Source organism: Sus scrofa, chromosome 7 (genome assembly GCF_000003025.6).
Source record: "Sus scrofa isolate TJ Tabasco breed Duroc chromosome 7, Sscrofa11.1, whole genome shotgun sequence".
NCBI lineage: Eukaryota > Metazoa > Chordata > Mammalia > Artiodactyla > Suidae > Sus > Sus scrofa.
Genome location: NC_010449.5, coordinates 88759409 through 88778036, shown reverse-complemented (window position 1 = coordinate 88778036; position 18628 = coordinate 88759409). Strand labels below are relative to the sequence as shown.

The 18628-nt window shown below is 48.1% G+C and overlaps 2 protein-coding genes across 7 annotated transcripts in view; one reads left to right on the top strand and one right to left on the bottom strand.

Moving 5' to 3' along the window:
* Nucleotides 1–13561, bottom strand: part of PLEKHG3 (pleckstrin homology and RhoGEF domain containing G3) — a 46521-nt gene extending 32960 nt beyond the window's left edge. For 2 of the 6 annotated variants that reach the window (XM_021099378.1, XM_021099381.1), the window contains exon 1: nucleotides 13313–13553. The gene's annotated coding sequence lies outside the window, so the exon portion shown is untranslated. Of the gene's footprint in view, nucleotides 1–13312 lie in introns of all 6 variants that reach the window. The other 4 variants (XM_005666312.3, XM_021099380.1, XM_005666313.3 and 1 more) reach the window with 4 other exon arrangements.
* Nucleotides 11287–14294, top strand: LOC102158547 (translation initiation factor IF-2-like). The gene is made up of 4 exons (XM_021100073.1): nucleotides 11287–11348; nucleotides 12814–13053; nucleotides 13204–13743; nucleotides 14062–14294. Exons 1-4 carry the CDS (start codon nucleotides 11287–11289, stop codon nucleotides 14114–14116), a joined length of 897 nt encoding a protein of 298 aa, XP_020955732.1. The 3' UTR covers nucleotides 14117–14294.

The following is an 18628-nucleotide window of genomic DNA, read 5'->3' as shown; positions in this document are numbered from 1 at the left end:
CCCACTGAGCAAGGGCAGGGATCGAACCTGCAACCTTGTGGTTCCTAGTCGGATTCGTTAACCACTGCGCCACGACGGGAACTCCAACATTCTTGAAGTTAGCAATATTCACTAAGTTGATCTATAGGCTCAATCCAATCTCTTTCAAAATTGTAGCTGGCATTTCTGTAGAAATTGACACGTCGAATGTAAAATTTATATGGGAAAGGGAGCCAGAATAGCTAAAACAACCTGGAAAAAGAACAAAGTTGGAAGACTCGCAGTTCCCGATTTCAAAACTGACTACAAAGCTATAGTTACCAATGTTGTACTGTAATGGCATAAAAATAAACATAGAGACTAATGCAATAACATTGAGGGTACACAAAGAAAACCTCCCATTTATGGTCAACTGATTTTCATTAAGGGTACCAAAACAATTCAATAAGAATAGTCTTTCCAACAACTGGTGCTAGGAGAACTATATATTCACATGCAGAAGGATGAACTTGGACATCTAGTTCACACCATACACAGAAATTAAGTCAAAATGGCTCACGGGGTAAATCTTTGTGAACTTGGGTGAGCAATGGTTTCTTAGATACAATACCAAAAATATAAGCAATAAAACAAAAAAATAAATTAGACTTCATCAAAATTTTAAATTTTTGTGTTTCAAAGGGCACTATCAAGAAAATGAAGAAACCAGACTAGATCATTTCACAATGTATACAAACATTGAATCATTATGTTGTGCACCTGTAACTAATATCAATTACACCTCAATATTTTTAATTTTTAAATTTTAATTTTAAAAAGAGAAAAGAAAGTGAAAAAACAAAGCACAGAATGGGAGAAAATATTTGTACATCTGATAATAGATTTGTATTCAGAATATGTAAAGAAGCCTTACAATTCAACAGTTAAAAAAAAAAAAAAAAGAGTTCCCTGGTAGCCTAGCAGTTAACGATCCAGTGCTGTCACTGCTATGGATCAGGTCACTGCTGTGGTGTGTCTGATCCCTGGCCTGGGAACTTCCACATGCCACTGGCACGGCCAAAAAAAAAAAAACGAAAAACAAAACAAATAACCCAATTTTAAAATGGGCAAAATTTGAATAGATATTTCTCCAAAGATGACAAACAGCCAATAAGCATGAGAAAAAAATGCTCAACACTGTTACTCATTAGGGAAATGCCAATCAAAACCACCATTAAACCCACTTCAAACTCACTCCAGGATGGCTAAAATCAAAACCACATTCAATAACAAGAGTTGGTGAGGATGTGGGGAAATTAGAACACTTGTACACTGCTGGTAGGAATGTAAACTAGCGTAGCCTATTTGGAAGACAATTTCCTCAAAAAGTTAACTTGTGGCGTTCCCTCTGTGGCTCAGAGGTAACAAACCCAACTAGTTTCCATGAGGATGCAGGTTTGATCCCTGCCTCGTTTAGTGGGGTAAGGATCCAGCATTGCTACGAACCATGGTGTAGATGGCAGATACAGCTTGGATATGGCTGTGGCTGTGGTGTAGCACAGCAGCTATAGCTCTGATTGGACCCCTAGCCTGGGAACTTCCCCATAGGCTGTGCAGGTGTGGCTCTAAAAAGAAAAAAGACAAAAAAACAAAAAAGTGAACTTATAAATAATTGTCTCCAGTACGTCACATAGAAACTAGGAGATCTATATGCTGTATACAAAAATTTGTACACAACTGTTCATAGCAGCATTATTTATAACAGTAAAAAAGTGGAACAGCTCAAATGTCCCTCAACTGATGAACAGATAAACAAAATTCCATACACTGGAATGTTATTTGGCCATAAAAAAAGAACTGATAATATGCCACAACACAGTTGACTCTTGAAAACATTATGTTAAATGAAATAGGCTAGCCAACAGAACTATGTACATATGACTCATTCATGTAAAATGTCCAGAATAGGCAAATCTAGAGATAAAAGTAGGTCAGTGTTGCCTAGAGCTAAGGAATGGGGGGAAATGGGAAATGACTGCTAAAGGTACAGGGGTTCTTTTAGAGGTAATAAAAACGGTTTAAGATTAGATAGTGGGGATGGTTGCACAACTCTGAATATATTCTGAAAACCACCTTACATGGGTGAATTTTAAGATATGTGAAATGTATCTCAATAAAGTTACAAATCAATCAAATCTTAAAAGTAGTAAGTCAGCAGGAAAGGTAGAGACTGTTCAATAGCTAGTAGTGGAAAAATTGGCTAGTCCTCTGGAAAAAAATAAAATCAGTTCCATCTTATAAGGTTGAGTGGTTCTCAACCTTGGCTGGACATAAAAAGTCACCTCGGGTGTTTCATAACCATGCCTGGGCCCCACCCCAAGATATTTTTATTTTATTGGTCTGATCTGAAATGAGGCTCAGACATCCCTTTTTTTTAAGTTCCTCATGAGGCTTTAACATGTAACTAGAGTTGAGAACCACTGTCACATAAAGGAAATACATTCCAGGTAAAACGTAAGTGCAGAGGCAAAACTTAAAAAAGAAAATATACTAAGGAGTTCCTGTCGTAACTCAGAGGTTAATGAAACCAACTAGTATCCATGAGGTTGCAGGTTTGATCCCTGACCTTGCTCAGTGGGTTAAGGATCTGGCATTGCCGTGAGCTGTGGTGTAGGTTGCAGACACAGCTCAGATCCCGAGTTGCTGTGACTGTGGCGTAGGCTGGTGTCTACAGCTCCAATTGGACCCCTTGCCTGGGAACCTCCATATGCCACGCACGGGAAGTGGCCCTAGAAAAGGCAAAAAGACCAAAAAAAAAAAAAAAAAATCAGGATAGAAAAAGATTTTTGAACAAGCTGTAGAAAGTACAAATAAGAGACTGGCAAATCTGACATTAAAATTAAAACTTCTCAGAGTCCTCTTGTGGTACAGTGGGTTAAAGATCTGGTGTTGTCACTGCTGTGGTTCGGGTTTGATCCCTGGCCCATGAACTTCCACACACCATGGGCGTGACCAAAAAAAGAATTAAAGCTTCCCTTTGAAAAAGACATTGATACGGTTAAGACAATCCAGAGCTATATGTAATCAATATAACCTACAAAAGAGTATCATTTAACATACTTGCACACATATATATATACATTTTTTAACTCCTAAAAACCAACAAGAAAAAGACAATGATAATTATAACTGAAAAAGTACCAAGAATCTCTAACTTGTAGGGTGGGGAGCAAGAGGACAGAGGTTGAAGACTTTTCTCTGTATCACCTTTTGAGATTTGAATCATGCGGATGTATTATCTGGTTAAAAAGTTGTTTCGTTTTGTTTTGTTTTTTCATTTTAGGGCCTCACCTGCAGCATATGGAAATGCCCGTGGCCAGGGGTCCAATCAGAGCTGCAGCTGCAGGCCTGCATCCCAGCAACACCTGATCCAAGTCACATCATCAACCTAAGCTGCAGCTTGCCGGATCTTTAACCCACTGAGTGAGACCAGAGATCCGACAGACACTGTGTTGCATTCTTAACCTGCTGAGCCGCAACAGGGACTCCAGAAAAAGATTTTTTGTTTTTTGTTTTTGTTTTTAATGTAAAGGGCAAAGTTTCAAAGTTCCCTGGTGGCTCAGTGGGTTAAGGATCCAGCATTGTCACTGCTATGGCTCAGGTAGCTGCTGTGGCACAAGTCTGATCCCTGGCCCTGGAAATTTCACATGCTGCCATGGCCAAAAAAAGAAAAAATGGGCAGTCTCACAGAACAATAAACATGGCTAGTCAATAAACACAAAAAGTGTTCATCCCTACCTTTAAACAAAAGTGCTAATTTTAAAATATAATTTAAAAATAAAATAGGAGTTCCCATTGTGGCTCAGTGGTTAATGAATCTGACTAGGAACCATGAGGCTGCGAGTTCAATCCCTGGCCTCGCTCAGTGGGTTAAGGATCCAACGTTGCCATGAGCTGTGGTGTAAGCCGGCAGCTACAGCTCCAATTAGACCCCTAGGCTGGGAACCTCCATATGCCAAGAGTGCGGTCCTAGAAAAGACAAAAAGACAAAAAATAAAGAAAGAAAATAAAGATACCATTTTAGGAGTTCCCACTGTGGCACAGGGGGATCAGCAGCATCTCTGCAGCACCAGGACGTATAATTAATCACCAGCTCAGCACTGGGTTAAAAGGATCTAGCACTGCCGCAGCTGTGACATAAGTTGGAATTGTGGCTCAGATCTGACCCCTGGCCCAGGAACCCCATATGCCAGAAAAAAAACAAAAACAAAATGCCAAAAAAAAAACAAAAACATTGTGTATCTACTAGATTATAAGACACAATCCAAATGTTAGTGAAATGGGGCTCTTTTATTTCTGCTAAGAACAGGAATCAGTTACAAATTTCTTCAAGACCTTATTTGCTCGTATCTTTTTTTTGGCTGCTCCCACGGCACATAGAAGTTCCCAGGCCAGGGATCCAACCTGGGTCACAACAGCAACCTGTGCCACAGCAGTGACAACGTCAGATCCTTAGCCTGCTAAGCCACTAGAGAACTCCCACGGCTATACCATGAAAAGCGTAACTTACAACCCAGGAATCCCACCCCTGAAACACACGGTGCAGAAGATTACACGGATGGCCAGTACGGTATTTCTTATAGTGGTAAGAAAATAGAAACAACCTAAATGTCCATCCATAAAGGAGCTGTAATATAATTATACAATAGATACTAGGTGACAGCTCAATGAACAAATTAGACTTAAATATATCAACAAGGATAAATCTAGACCACAATGGATTTTTAAAAATGCAAGTTTTTGGAATTCCTCTCATGGCTCAGTGGAAACGAATCTGACTAGTATCCATGAGGATGCAGGTTCGATCCCTGGCATTGCTCAGTGGGTTAAGGCTCTGGCATTGCCATGAGCTGTGGTGTAGGTCACAGATGCGGCTCAGATCTGGCATTGCTGTGGCTGTGGCATAGGCCGGCAGCTGCAGCTCCAATTCGGCCCTTAGCTTAGGAACCTCCATAGGCCTTGGGTGCAGCCATAAGAAGCAAAAAACAATAAAAAAATAAAAATGCAAGTCTGGAGTTCCCTGGTGGTGCAGTGGATTAAGGATTCGTCGTGGTCATTGCTACAGCTTGAGTGCTGCAGTAGCACAAGCTCGATCCCTAGCCTGGGAACTTCTGCATGCCATGGGTGCGGCCAAAAACAAAAATGTAAGTTCAAGAAGAATACACTCAATGTAATGCTACATACGTCAAAATCAAAACAACACAATGCTATACTTACAGATAATAGTAAAAAGTATTAAAATGTGCAAAGAAACGATAAACACTGTATTCAGGAGAATGTAACTTGTGGGGAGGGAGGGCTAAGAAAGGGATAAGGAAGAAAAAAGAAGCTTTATTTGCCTCCCATAACATTCTATCTCTATAATAAAGGAGAGAAGTAAATAGGATAAAATTGCCATTTGCCAGATATGGGTGATGGGAACACGGGGGGTAGGGGTTCCTAGGCAGGAGTGGGCCCCCACCACACTGGAGACGAACTGGAACAACCAGCACTGAGACTGCATCTTTCAGCAGCATCCAGAACCAAAACAAAGGAACAAAGCTCCCGATGGAAAGAGGCCTGGGATTTTTGAAACTGCAGCTCCTCCCCGTCATTTTCTGACCTCAGACAGTGCTGTGTGGCACCTAGGTAAATGCTTAACATGTAAATGTACTGAAGGCATTCTAATTTCCACTGAGGCAAGCACCCTTTGGGATCACTGGCAGTCTGCTCTGGGTGGAGCAGAATTAAGTGTGGGCTCATCCTGGCTCTGCAGTAACACCATGAAGCCTTGACTGGCCAGAACCCCTGCAGAGAGAGCTGTCCAAAAAGCCATGGTTTCAAGAGCATGCCCAGTTTCCAAACAGTCTGGGGCAGAGCTCAGATCATGTGCTCCAGAGTCATTCAGAAGTTCAAACTCATCCCTGCCAAGTCTTAGCCGAATGATCCTAGAAAAGTTACCCATCTTGTGTGGACCCGGTTTCCTTATCTGTAATTGGGGGTACCACCGCTTACTTTGCCTTTTTGAGAGGACTGGTGATATTATTACCTAAGTAGCCACAATTTTAAATTTTAGTCAATCGAATTGGGACATCTTTCACAAACATGTTAGGAGTTCCCATCGTGGCTCAGCAGAACCGAATCTGACTAGTACCCATGAGGACGCAGGTTCGATCCCTGACCTTGCTCAGTGGGTCAAGGATCCGGCATTGCTGTGAGCAGTGGTATAGATTGCAGACGTGGCTCGGATCCCACATGGCTTGGCTGTGGTGTAGGCCGGCAGCTATAGCTCCAATTCGATCCCTAGCCTGGGAACCTCCATATGCTGCGGGTTCGGCCCTAAAAAGACCAAAAAAAAAAAACCCCACATTACACACTTTCTTCCCTGCCTTCCTAAACGGTCAAGGGAAGATAATTTAACCTTTTCTTGATGACTCAGGATCGCCATTACCAGCAAAGCATCAATTATCAAAATGATGATCCCCCAAGGGCCGAGGCATGCCAAGCCATTCCACCTAAATAAATGACCTCCAGCTCTTATGCTTGAGGTTGATTTTTAGTGTTTTGATTTCCCTCCACGCTTACTGTCAACTGTAAGTTGCACGAGGGTCATTTTTCCTCTCTATGCTGGTCTCTCGACACTCTTTCCTTTGCTGCTTCCTCTCAGTTGCAGGCTTGGAAATAGGATGACACAACTCCTATTAGGGTCTGAGGGGGCTGGGGTGTGAAAAAAAATGCAGGAACTTAGGTCTTGGCCATATGCATAGAAGCAAAGCTGCTGGAGAGCCATGTCCTAAATAGGGTAGGAGTAGGAGAGATGGGATATTACAGGATGAACCATAAATCAAGCCCACAGTCACACCCTACCAACCACTTCGGACCCAACATGCATGGGGGCAAACTCTCAGCAGGCCTGGGAGGATTGGTCCCAGTGACCACAGGCACCCTTTCACTTGTCCAGGCTGGAGGAATACAGAGCTGCCTGCCCCTGGATCAGCGCAGCTGACCACAGGTTCAATGGCTTAGAATCTTATACTGTATCCTAGACACTTTCAGGCAGGAATAGACCATTTGCAAAGAGCGTGAAAACGTCTCTAAATCCTGAAGTTTCATCACAGAGTAGGGTCTTACTTATTTAACAAATATTTATCGGACTCCTACTGTGCAGCATCCATCCTGGCAATGGATAGGATAGATAAAGGCCACAAAAGTACCAGTTCCCTTTTCCTTTCAATAAACACTTGCCATCTACTGCTCAAGAATCTCTGACTTATACACAAACACATACACACACAGTCTTGTGGCCTGGGAGGAAAGGATATGAGTTTTTAAGAGCTTCCAGTACCTACAGAACCCTTCTTTCCTCCTAAGATCCCATTACCACAATAAAGTAGACCTGTTACTCCTCTAGCCTCCCTCCCTCCATTCTCAGCCAAACTCCAGCAACAATGAGAGCAACCCCAGTACCCTCGAATATCTGTTTCCCAAAAGGCTACATGCACAGTCACCACTGTGCCCACTGGAACCTCAATCAGGTCCTGTGGTCAGCCCCAGAGCCTGCTCAGCACGAAACAGAGTTTGAGAGTCCTTAAAAATCCATTCCTTAGAGTTCCTACTGTGGTGCAGGACGTTAAGAATCCGTCTGCAGTGTCTCAGGTCACTGTGGAGGCACAGGTTCAATCCCCGGCCCAGCATAGTAGGTTAAAAGATCTGGTGTTGCCACAGCTGTGGCGTAGTTACAGCTGCCACTTGGATTCAGTCCCAAATCCAGGAACTTTCACATGCCTTGGGTGCAGCCAAAAAAAAAAAAAAAATCCATTCCTTGAGCTTAAGCCAGGAGGGCTCCCTCTCCAAAGGCCAGCAAGAGAACTAGAAAAAGCCCCATTCTTCCTTAGCTGGCATTCCCATATAGCAACAGCCCACCCAGGGCTAGGCTTAACCCACCATTGCCTTCTTCCTCTGGCCCCATGGAACAAAAGCTGAAGCAGGTGAAATCACCAAGCCTAGACTACTCTCAAGATAGGACCTCCCCCCCCCCCCAGGAGTTCCCATTGTGGCTCAGTGGTTAACGAATCTGACTAGGAACCATGAGGTTGCAGGTTCAGTCCCTGGCCTCACTCAGTGGGGCATTGCCATGAACTATGGTGCAGGTCACAGATGCAGCTCGGATCTGGCGTTGCTGTGGCTGTGGTATAGGCTGGCAGCTACAGCTCCGATTAGACCCCTAACCTGGGAACCTCCATATGCCGTGGGTGCAGCCCTAAAAGGACAAAAAACAAACAAAAAAAGATAGGACCCCAGCACAAGCTCATCATACTCTTTTGATTATGGTTTACTCTGTTCTCCATACTAGGTGTGCGCAAAGACAACTCAAGCACAGTCTCTGTCATCAGACAGCTGCTAAACAGGGTACAAATAAAATAAATAGAGCAGAGACCCTGCTAACAAGGCCAGCCTTTATCCTCGAGGGCCAATACCCAGAGGGGCTGCCAGCGCCTCTGGCTGCACTTCCTTCCGATCACAGGTTAATGGACCCGGCCCAGTTTTCATTCTCTTCTCTGACTTGAGGTCACACAACCGTCATAAAAATGCCTGAGGCGTTCTGGGGCCCTATTGCCACTTCCTCCGAAGCCAGATTAAAGCTGGCTTCAGCCAGGCTCCCAGCACTGACTGGCGGGCCGGGAAAGTTCCTTCCCCACAGGGCCAGCTGGGCTATCCTGCGCGTGGAACGGGGCTCTCAAGGGGAGTGGTCTGGCGGATGACCGCTTCCCCAGGCCTCGCCCTCCGCCGCCCAGCCCCGCTTCCTGAGCCAGGGCCGGGCCCCCAGGAAACCGCTCACCGCAGCTTTTGACAGCAGGCTTTGAGATCAGGCTCCTCCCTTTGAGGTCTAGGTTCCAGCTCAGACAAGACGAGGATCCTCAGATCAGCTGGCGGAAGCGGCGTCGAGCTGAGCCGAGTCCAGCCAGACTCTGGGTGCTCGTCGTGTCTGTCCATTCCGTCAACTTGAAATTTCGGGTCCACGGTGGACCCTTTTTGAACCTTTTTCTGGAGCTGCCTCTGAGCCGCCATCGGAAGCCTCCTGCACCTCTGGGCTCCTAAAACAACTCCACCCGGCATCTGCCAGCTTTCCCCTGCCCCTCCTGCGTTTTCGCCATCCCGTCCTCTCCCTCTCTGAGGGTTCATTTATCTACAGGACGCTGGGGGAGGGGCAGAGAGCCTTCCCAGCTGTGAGGCAGAGTGAGTGGCAGGGATGGAGGTGTGATTCATCCTGGCTGGTTGGAAGCAAGGGAAATTCCAGGGCAGGGGAGGGTTAGGCCGCCCCAGCTCACCCAGGCAGCAGGGGAAGCAGCGCACACACACCTGGGAGTCCCACATCCTCAACAAATCCAGGATAGGGTAGAAAAGTCTCACCAGCTCGAGAGTCAGCACTAACTAGGGTTTCTATTGCCACCTCCCTCTCATGAATCCCCCACATGCCTAAAACGGAAAGATTTCCATCTAGAGGCTTTAGCAATGATGGCATTAAATAACGTGGGCTCGCCCTGCAGAATTTGGTTGGAGAAATAACAACATAAAAGACTCTCACTAATGGGAGTTCCCGATGTAGCACAATGGATAGGCAGTGTCTCTGGAGCACTGGGATGCAAGTTGGATCCTCCCCCGCCCAGTACTGTGGTTAAGGATACAGTGTTGCCACAGCTGCTGCTTGGGTTGCAACTGCTGCTCTGATCTGATCCCTGGCCTGGGAACTCCATATGCTCTGGGACAGCCAAAGAAGAAGGAAAAAAAAAAAAAGACTGTCACTTACTGAATAGCTCTATAAGCCCTAAGAAGTTAACACATGTTAGCTCACTGTTCAGTCTCATAAAACCATACATGGTAGGTATGATGACTAACTCCACTTTACAGGTGAGAAACACAGGCTCAAAGGAGTTTAGCACCGCAGGAGCTAGCAAGCTGTCAAGCCGGGATCTGAATCCCAGTATATGCAATTCCAAGCCCTGCTCCTCAGTGCTGCAGTGAGTTGCCTGAACTGGGTTTCAAGAGGACATCAGAGATGAGAGGAAATTCCTCCTTCAGTAATTACCAAATATCCCTTCCTCAGGATGCCTCCTAGGCACCCCAATCTGAAACACCCTCTCCCCTCACCCCCATGACAATTCCATCCACCTTCCCCATCAGATTTCACTAATTATCATTAACTTACCTTCCCTTTCAATTGTCTGTTCTGCTTATTGTCTGCTTCCCCCACTAGAAGTCATCCACGAGGCCAATGATTGTTTTTTGTTTGTTTTTTGTCTTTTCTAGGGCCACTCCTGCGGCATTTGGAGGTTCCCAGGCTAGGGGTCGAATCGGAGCTGTAGCCACTGGCCTATGCCAGAGCCACAGCAACTCAGGATCCGAGCCGTATCTGCAACCCACACCACAGCTCACGGCAACGCCAGATCCTTTACCGAGCAAGGCCAGGGATCGAACGTGCAACCTCATGGTTCCTAGTCGGATTTGTTAACCACTGAGCCACAACGGAAACTCCAAGGCCAATGATTGTTGTATGTTTTGTTCACTGCTGTCCCCTGCGTCCAGTGATGCTTCCCCCCCCCCAAAAAAAACCTGTTGAATGAATACTTTAAAATACAGCTAAGAGCAGTGAGTGCAGGAAGCAAAGGAGGACAATCTATCCATTCAGGGGAAGAAAGGAGAGGTGGGAAAAGATGGTGAGAGAACCTGGTCAGGGGCAAGGTGGGGGCTCCAGATGGGACCTCCAAGAGGAAATGAAGGTCTGCCAGGTCCCCTGTGGACTCCAGTAAAGCCTTCCTGCTGGTTAGTAGTAATTTCCAGCTGCCAGGGCCCAAGCCTGAGGACTTCTGCTGGGGAGGGCGGGCTTACCACTCTGAAACAAAGGCCTATGGACATGCAGCTGGCCAGAGAGACAGGACTGCACAGTGGCCGGGTCAGAGGGGGAGCCTGGGATTGTGATGGGGGGGTGGGGGTGGCTGCTAGTGAGGAGCTGAAGACAGCCCTCAGTGCAGCTGCAAAGGCAACACACACAAACCCCGTCCGCCCAGCGCCCAGAGTCCCCTCCACACAACAGGGAATAGCTAGATGGTTTCACCAAGAACCCTTCAAAGTCAGTGCTTAGCCTGGGCTGGCAGCAACCCCCCCACCCCACCCCCAGGCGTGGAATCTGAGCTTTCGCAAGGTTCTGAGAGGAGAGTGGGGCTGAAGGCGCAAGCCATACATCTGGAACATAGGTCCTCTTCCCCTCCTGCCCTTGTCATCTCTCAGGCCATGGCCTTTGGCCACCTCCAGTGTAAACACAGTGACCCGGGGATAGCTGTGGATCTGGTAAAGCAAATGTTTACTCTGGAGCTGAAATACTAGAGGCCAGGGTATAAATGTCCACTATTGGCTCCTGGTTATCTACTCTCTCCTTGGCACATATGGGACACATGCACTAAATTGTAAAGCTCTCGAGCCCCGCCCCACCGTTGCCAGCCACAGTGAGCCCTTTATTCTGCACAGGAGTTTTTGCAGCTCTCTCCATGTACAGGACACATTTTGATCCTTACCAGAGCCTCTGAGGAAAAGCAGGCAAGGACCCAATTCTATTCATGTGGAAACTGAGTCAGAGAAGATATGTGACTTGCTCAGGTCATGTTGGAGAAAGCACAGATTCGACAGTGAGGAAATCTGAGTTTTGGCCCCTATTTGGCCAACAGGAGGAACCAGGCTCCCATCTCTGGGCTCTGCTGCCTTCATGGGCAGGGGGCATAGGCTCATCTCAGGTGCCTTCCAGCCCAAATGACTCTATCAATCCCTGATGCCACAGAGTAGAGCCAGGACTAAAACTCAGGCAAAATCCTGTGCTGGACTCCTACCCAGGCCTGGGGTTGTCCCACTATCCCAGATATGCCACTTCTAATAACAGGCAGTAGGAAAGCTCATGGCAGCTCCTAGGCAAACCCCCTCCCTCTGACTCAGTTCAGCCCATGCCCACTCCCTGCCTCATCACCAGAGCAATATACCTGGGGAGCCAAGGGGTTGCCCGGCCTTCTGGGAAGGGAAGGGGGCAGCAGAGGCAGGAGTGTTAACAGCAGGAGCAGGACCACAGCGAAGAGGGTGAACAGAGAAGGGGTACACCTCTTTGCGGTTCTTATTCTCTAGGTTTTCTGCTGGAAATGATTGGGGTGAAGTCACTCAGGATTCCACTCCGAATCCAGCATAGGAGAGGCTGGAAAGGCACTTTCCTGAAGGGAGGCAGACAAAATGCTCTGTGGGAAGGCCTGGGGGCTGTCATTACTCTCCCTGCTTATTATTTCTTAAGCAAGGCCGGTGTGGCTGGGCAGCGCACAGAGGCAGGGCTGAGGAGACCCTGGGAACTCCCAGCCCGGGGTTCCCTGTAGGGTGATGCAGTCCAGATCGTCTCTTGGGAGCCCCAGAACAGGAGACCGGCCCTTTCATCTGCCAACAGTTTAGTGAGTGACTTCAAGGGTGCAGCTCTTAACAGTGGCCACTAACATCGCCCCACCCCAGGCCACACCCCTCCAGCCTCCCCCACTATTACAGTTCCCATTCGGTTCTTCCTTTTGTTTTCAAAAGCAGCTCCAAAGAGTAAAAAGCAGCTCCCTAAAAAGTCTTGAAATTTTCAAGTTTGCACCCCTTCTCTTAGCTTTCCAAACCAAAGGGCTAAGAAGAGGGAGAAAATTAACCGAACCCACTTTGGGAGTGGGCGAGGTTGAGACCGTGGCGGGCAATCGCCTATGTGCTTTCGACTCCCCGACGCCCCTTTTCTGGCCCCCAATCTAATCCCTCTAGGATACGATCTGAGATTCCCAGAGCGAGTACCGTGTGGCACCAACCCGGAACAGGCTGCTGGCGCCTCTCGAGCTACCGGGACCAGAGGCTCGGTTCCTTGCCCAAAAGAGTTTACCCTGCCCGGGTCCACAGTGCGAGGCAAAGACCAGCCCTCCTAAAACCTCCTGCCGTGGGCGCGGGTGGGCGCAACCTCGCAGGCTTCCCAGATTTCAAACTGAGCCTCCTGGAGTCACCCGGCGTGTACGCTCCTTTCGTTTCCGGGGTGGGGGCTAAAGGACAAAAAATGTCTCCTGGCAGTAGCCTCCCGAGCTCCAGCCCTGGAGGGTCGCCCTGAGAGAAGCCCATGCGGCCCTGGGCCCCCCACTGCCATCTCTAGTCCTCACCCCGCAGCGGGCTGGGGCGAGCACCCTGGAGGGTGGGGGCTTCAACACCCCTCCAGGAACTGCCGCCCCGCCGGCTGCACTGGCAGAGGGCGCGGGGAGCAACGAGGGACACTCACCGAGCAGTGGTCGCCTCGCCAGGTCCGGAACGCCAGGCGCGCGAAGCCACCCAGATGCAGCCGCAACGCGAGCGCGAGTTTGAAAGTCGCTCTGGGAAGGGGCCGAGGCTGCGGGCAGTTCCCGCCCACTGCCAGCCCCTTGGCGGCCGGGGCGCGGCCAGCTGTGAGCGCGGCCCCCCGGGACCCCAGCCCGCGCGCGCCTTCCCAGCGCCCGGCAGGAAGTCGGGGCCGAGCCGAGAGGGAGCTGCAGCGGGAGGGACGGAGGGCGGACCAGGAATTTTTCCAGTGGGTGGAGACTCTGGCCCGCGGCTGGAATCCCGCGATTGGCGGCTCGGCGGGGGAAACTTCGCGGTGCTGCGAGCTGGAACATGGGGTAAAGGCTGCGGCGGCGGTGGTGGGGCTCGCGCACCGCTAATGATTAACGCCCGCAGGTGAGGCGAGCGCGCGGCCCCGGCGGTGTGGGTCCAGCCAAACGCTGGCCGCCTCCCGGCAGCCTAGGTACGCTAAGACACAAAAGACGCACGTGGGGGCAGGGGGTTACCCCGGTGTCACAGACCTGATATCACCACTTCCCGATGGCCCAAAGAGCCCCCACTGTATGGACACGAAAGGGGACTCCCTAGTGAGTCATTAGCTGGAATCGGATTTGGGACTCCTGATCCTACCGGAGCAGGTCATCTCGATTTTTTGAGTCAGAAAGGCACGTCTTGAATTCCTCACCGAAATTCTGTCCCCGTGACCATTTACAGATGTAAAGCCAAACCTCGGAAAAGCTGTCCAGAGATGAAGAAGCCGATAACTTAGAGGGAGTCCACCTAGAGACTGCTAGGTGGGGAAAACAAGAGGCAGAAAGCTGTGTAATAAAGTTCATTTTGGTAAAACGAAGAGAACCTGTCTCCTGGTTTTGTTTGTATGTAATCATACGGGCGCGGAAAAGTGCACACCTGGAAAGTGAGAGGCTGAAGGGCGGAACAGGGACACACAATAAAGACAGACCGGGTTTGGAGCAGGAGCATAAACTTTAAAACCTGAAATAATACATCAGCAAAGGTGCTGGGGGGCGGGGGGAAGATGCTGCCACAGCACAAGATAGGAAGAGGAGCCCAGCATGGGAGGAGGAAAGGGACAATGACATCAGAACCACTGGGTTTGTTTGACATCCAGGAGAGATAAGTGCGTCTAGTAAACGACTTAATAATAGAGTTCATTAAAAAAAAAAAAGCCAGAAAAAAGAAAGACAAATAAGCTACTCCAGGCAAACGCGAGCCCCAGGTGATTTACAGGGAGGGGGAGGGGCGTGCGCGGAAGGAAATGGCTTTCAGGTGACTTTGAAACTGGATCCTGGCGGAGGGTGGGGTGGAGACAGCGGGGTTCCTGCCTACCTACAGCGGTGGGGTGGAAAGAGGTACGCGCCGGGCATGACCGGCAGGGGAAGCCGGACGCACATTCCTCGGAGAGGGAGGGTCGCACATTCCTCAGGGAGGGAGGGTCCGCTCCAGCCCCGGAGGGAAGGTGAACGCCGAGATTGGAGAGCGGGGCGGGGAGATCGGAGCTAAACAGCCAACGCGGTTCTGCCCGATACAGCCCGCCACGCAGCGGCCGGGGTGGGGGGAATGGGAAGCCCCAGTCCCCGTCTGCTTGCCCCAGGCAGCCCATCCTGAGGCTTCCGCTTCTCTTTGATCCTGCTTTCTTCTCTGATCACCCTAATCCTATCAATCCCTTCCTGCCCACCTCAAATTCTAGCCTCCAAAGAAGGCCTCGGACTCAACTAAGCCATTGGGGAGCAGCATCCGCAGAGGTGGTAATGCCTTACCACAGTAATAATAACTCATTTAGTGAGTGCTTACTGTTTGTATAGGGCTCCTGCCATGCTATTTACAAACTTAGTCTCCCTCCATACTCACAGAGGCCTTGTGTGCGAGTGTTAGGAAAATCAGGTTCATCTGCTTGCCACAGGAAAGCCAATACTCCAGAAACAGGTGTTGTGTTTTGTTTTGGTTTTATCTTTTTAGGGCCCCACCTGCGGCATATGGAAGTTCCCAGACTAGGGATCGAATCAGAGCTGTAGCTGCCGGCCTACACCACAGCCACAGCTACTTGTGATGCAAGCTGCATCTGCAACCTACACCACAGCTCACAGTAACACCGAATCCTTAACCCACTGAGCAGGGCCAGGGATCAAACCTGAATCCTCATGGATACCTGTTGTGTTCGTTACCGCTGAGCCACATTGGGAACTCCGAGAAACAGGTGTTGATTGGAAAGGAAAGGTTGCTTTATTCAGGAGGTGGGCAACCTGGAAAGATGACAGACTCCTGCCCCAAAACGAACTCTGGAGATTCTGCTGGACCATCATTTGAGGAGGAGGTCTGAGTCTTCCTTATCTTCCACTGTATGCAGACTTTCTTCTGATAGGTTGATGGTAACAGGGCAGTGTTCCAGCAGTCTTTTTTTTTTTTTTTTTTTTTTTTTTTTTTTGCCTTATTGCTATTTCTTGGGCTGCTCCCGCGGCATATGGAGATTTCCCAGGCTAGGGGTCTAATCGGAGCTTTAGCCACCGGCCTACACCAGAGCCACAGCAACGCGGGATCCGAATTGCTTCTGTCAACCTACACCACAGCTCAAGGCAACGCCGGATCATTAACCCACTGAGCAAGGGCAGGGACGGAACCCGCAACCTCATGGTTCCTAGTCGGATTCGTTAACCACTGCGCCACAATGGGAACTCCTCCAGCAGTCTTATGCTCAGCCAGAGGTTACCATCCCCAACCTGGATGGGGGCTTTAGTTCCTGCAGAAGAACTCAAAGATATTGTTATGCGTATTCCTTGATTAGAACCTGGACTCTGCTTTCGCCGCACTATTGTTTCTTTTTCTTTCTCTCTCTTTTTTTTTTTTTTTTTTTGTCTTTTTGCCTTTTCTAGGACCACTCCGCGGCATATGGAGGTTCCCAGACTAGGAGTCTAATCGGAACTGTAGCCGATGGCCTACACCACAGCCACAGCAACGTGGGATCCGAGCCGCTTGTTCGACCTACACCATAGCTCATGGCAACGCCGGACCCTTAACTCACTGAGCAAGGCAAGGGATCGAACCCGCAACCTCACGGTTCCTAGTTGGATTCGTTAACCACTGAGCCATAATGGAACTCCAGTTTCTATTTGTTTTAATGTATATCTTATTTCCTAAAAAGAGTGTAATCTTTCCTTATGGCAGAAGTCATGTAGGGTGTACTCTGCAGAACAATGCTGAATTCAGAGGAAAGAAGCCAGTTTGTGAGAAATCACGCAGTCTCACTTCTAAGAATAAAACTCTGGGTCTGGGCCCAGGAGTTCTAGACCGAGGTCGCTCCACAGCCCAGAGCCTCTCTCTTTCTGCCTTTTGCTTTAGTATCCTCACCCCCTCCGCTATTAAGTCATTTATTATTATAATAATACCTTGTAATGCCTTTAATCCAGAATCTCAAAGTGTTCTAACTCATCTTCAAAGTGCCCCCACCTGAGATGGAGAGATGGCGGTATTTTCCCCATTTTATGGGTGAGAAAACCAAGACAACACAGAGTTGAAATGACTCACCCTGGAAATCAATGGCAGGGTTTCTTCTCCCAGCCCTTCCCCTCCTCCTTCCAAACTCTGGGCTTGCCAACATTTGCATCAAAATTTCAAATCTCAGAGACAAAGGCCATTGAGTTTTCACAATAAAGGACATTTCCAAACTGTCCTCTCAGCTGCTCTATTGTGGTAGACCTCAGGAGAGGAGGGGATGGAAACCTGCTGAAGGGCTCCGTGCTTCCAGCCCAGAGAAGGAGCAAGGGCTGGCCGGGTGGGGAGTGAAACCCCCAAACTGGAGGAAATCTCTGTCATAGGCAACCTATAAAGCACCACCAAACTCCCAGGTCTCAAAGCTTTCAGAGTTTCAAGTTGCATTTCAGCAACATTTCCTGCAATGTGAGCCGCAAGCAATGACAACAACAAAGCAGATACATTGGACATCATCAAAATGTACACTTTTTATGCTTCAAAGGATGTCAAGAAAGTGAAAACGTGCAACAAGTGGGAGAAAGATTTTGCAAATCATATATCTGATAAAAGACTGTACTTATAAATTGTAAAGAACTCCTAACAACTCAATAAAAAGTCAAATAATCCGAATTTATAAATGGGCAAAAGATCTAAATAGACATTTCTCCAAAGAAGATATACAAATGGCCAGTAAGCACCTGAAAAGATACTCAATATCATTAGTCATCATGAAAATGCAAATCAAAAAACATTATGAAATTATCACTTCATACCCTTTAGAATAGCTAAAATCAAAAACACATTCTAGGAGTTCCGTCGTGGCTCAGTGGTTAACGAATCCGACTAGGAACCATGAGGTTGCAGGTTCCGTCCCTGGCCTTGCTCAGTGGGTTAAGGATCCGGCGTTGCCGTGAGCTGTGGTGTAGGTTGCAGACTCGGCTCGGACCCTGCGTTGCTGTGGCTCTGGCGTAGGCCGGCAGCTACAGCTCCGATTCGACCCCTAGCCTGGGAAACTCTATATACCGAGGGAACAGCCCAAGAAATGGCAAAAAGACAAAAAAAACAAAAAACAAAAAACCCCACATTCTAAAAAGTGTTAAGATGTAGAGAAATTACAACCCTCGTACACTGTGAGTGAATGTAGAAAGGTACAGTCACTTTGGAAAATAGTGTGGTAGCTCCTCAAAAGGTTAAACATGGAGTTACCATATCACCCAGCAATTCTACTCCTAGGTAATAAACCCAAGAGGAATGAAAACATCTGTCCATATGAAATTTTGTACACAAATGATGCATAGCAGCATCATTCATAAGAGCCAAAAGGTGAAAACAATCAACTGTCCATCAAGTGGTGAATTGATAAACAAAATGTATTATTCACTCATTAAAAGGAATGAAGGGGAGTTCCGTGGCACAGAGGAAATGAATCCAACTAGGAACCATGAGGTTGCGGTTGGATCCCTAGCCTCACTCAGTGGGTTAAGGATCTAGCATTGCCATGAGCTGTGGTGCAGGTCACAGACGCAGCTCAGATCTGATGTTGCTGCAGCTATGGCTGTGGTGTAGGCCGGCAGCTGTAGCTCCCATTAGACCCCTAGCCCCTGGGAACCTCCATATGCCACAGGTGGGGTCCTACCAAAAAAAAAAAAAAAAAAAAAAAAGGAACGAAGTACAAATTCATGCTACAACATAGATGAACCTTGAAAAGATTGTGCTAAGTGAAAATAGCCAGTCATGAAGGACCACATATGTGTAACTCCATTTATATGAACTGTCCAGAATAGGCAAGTCTACA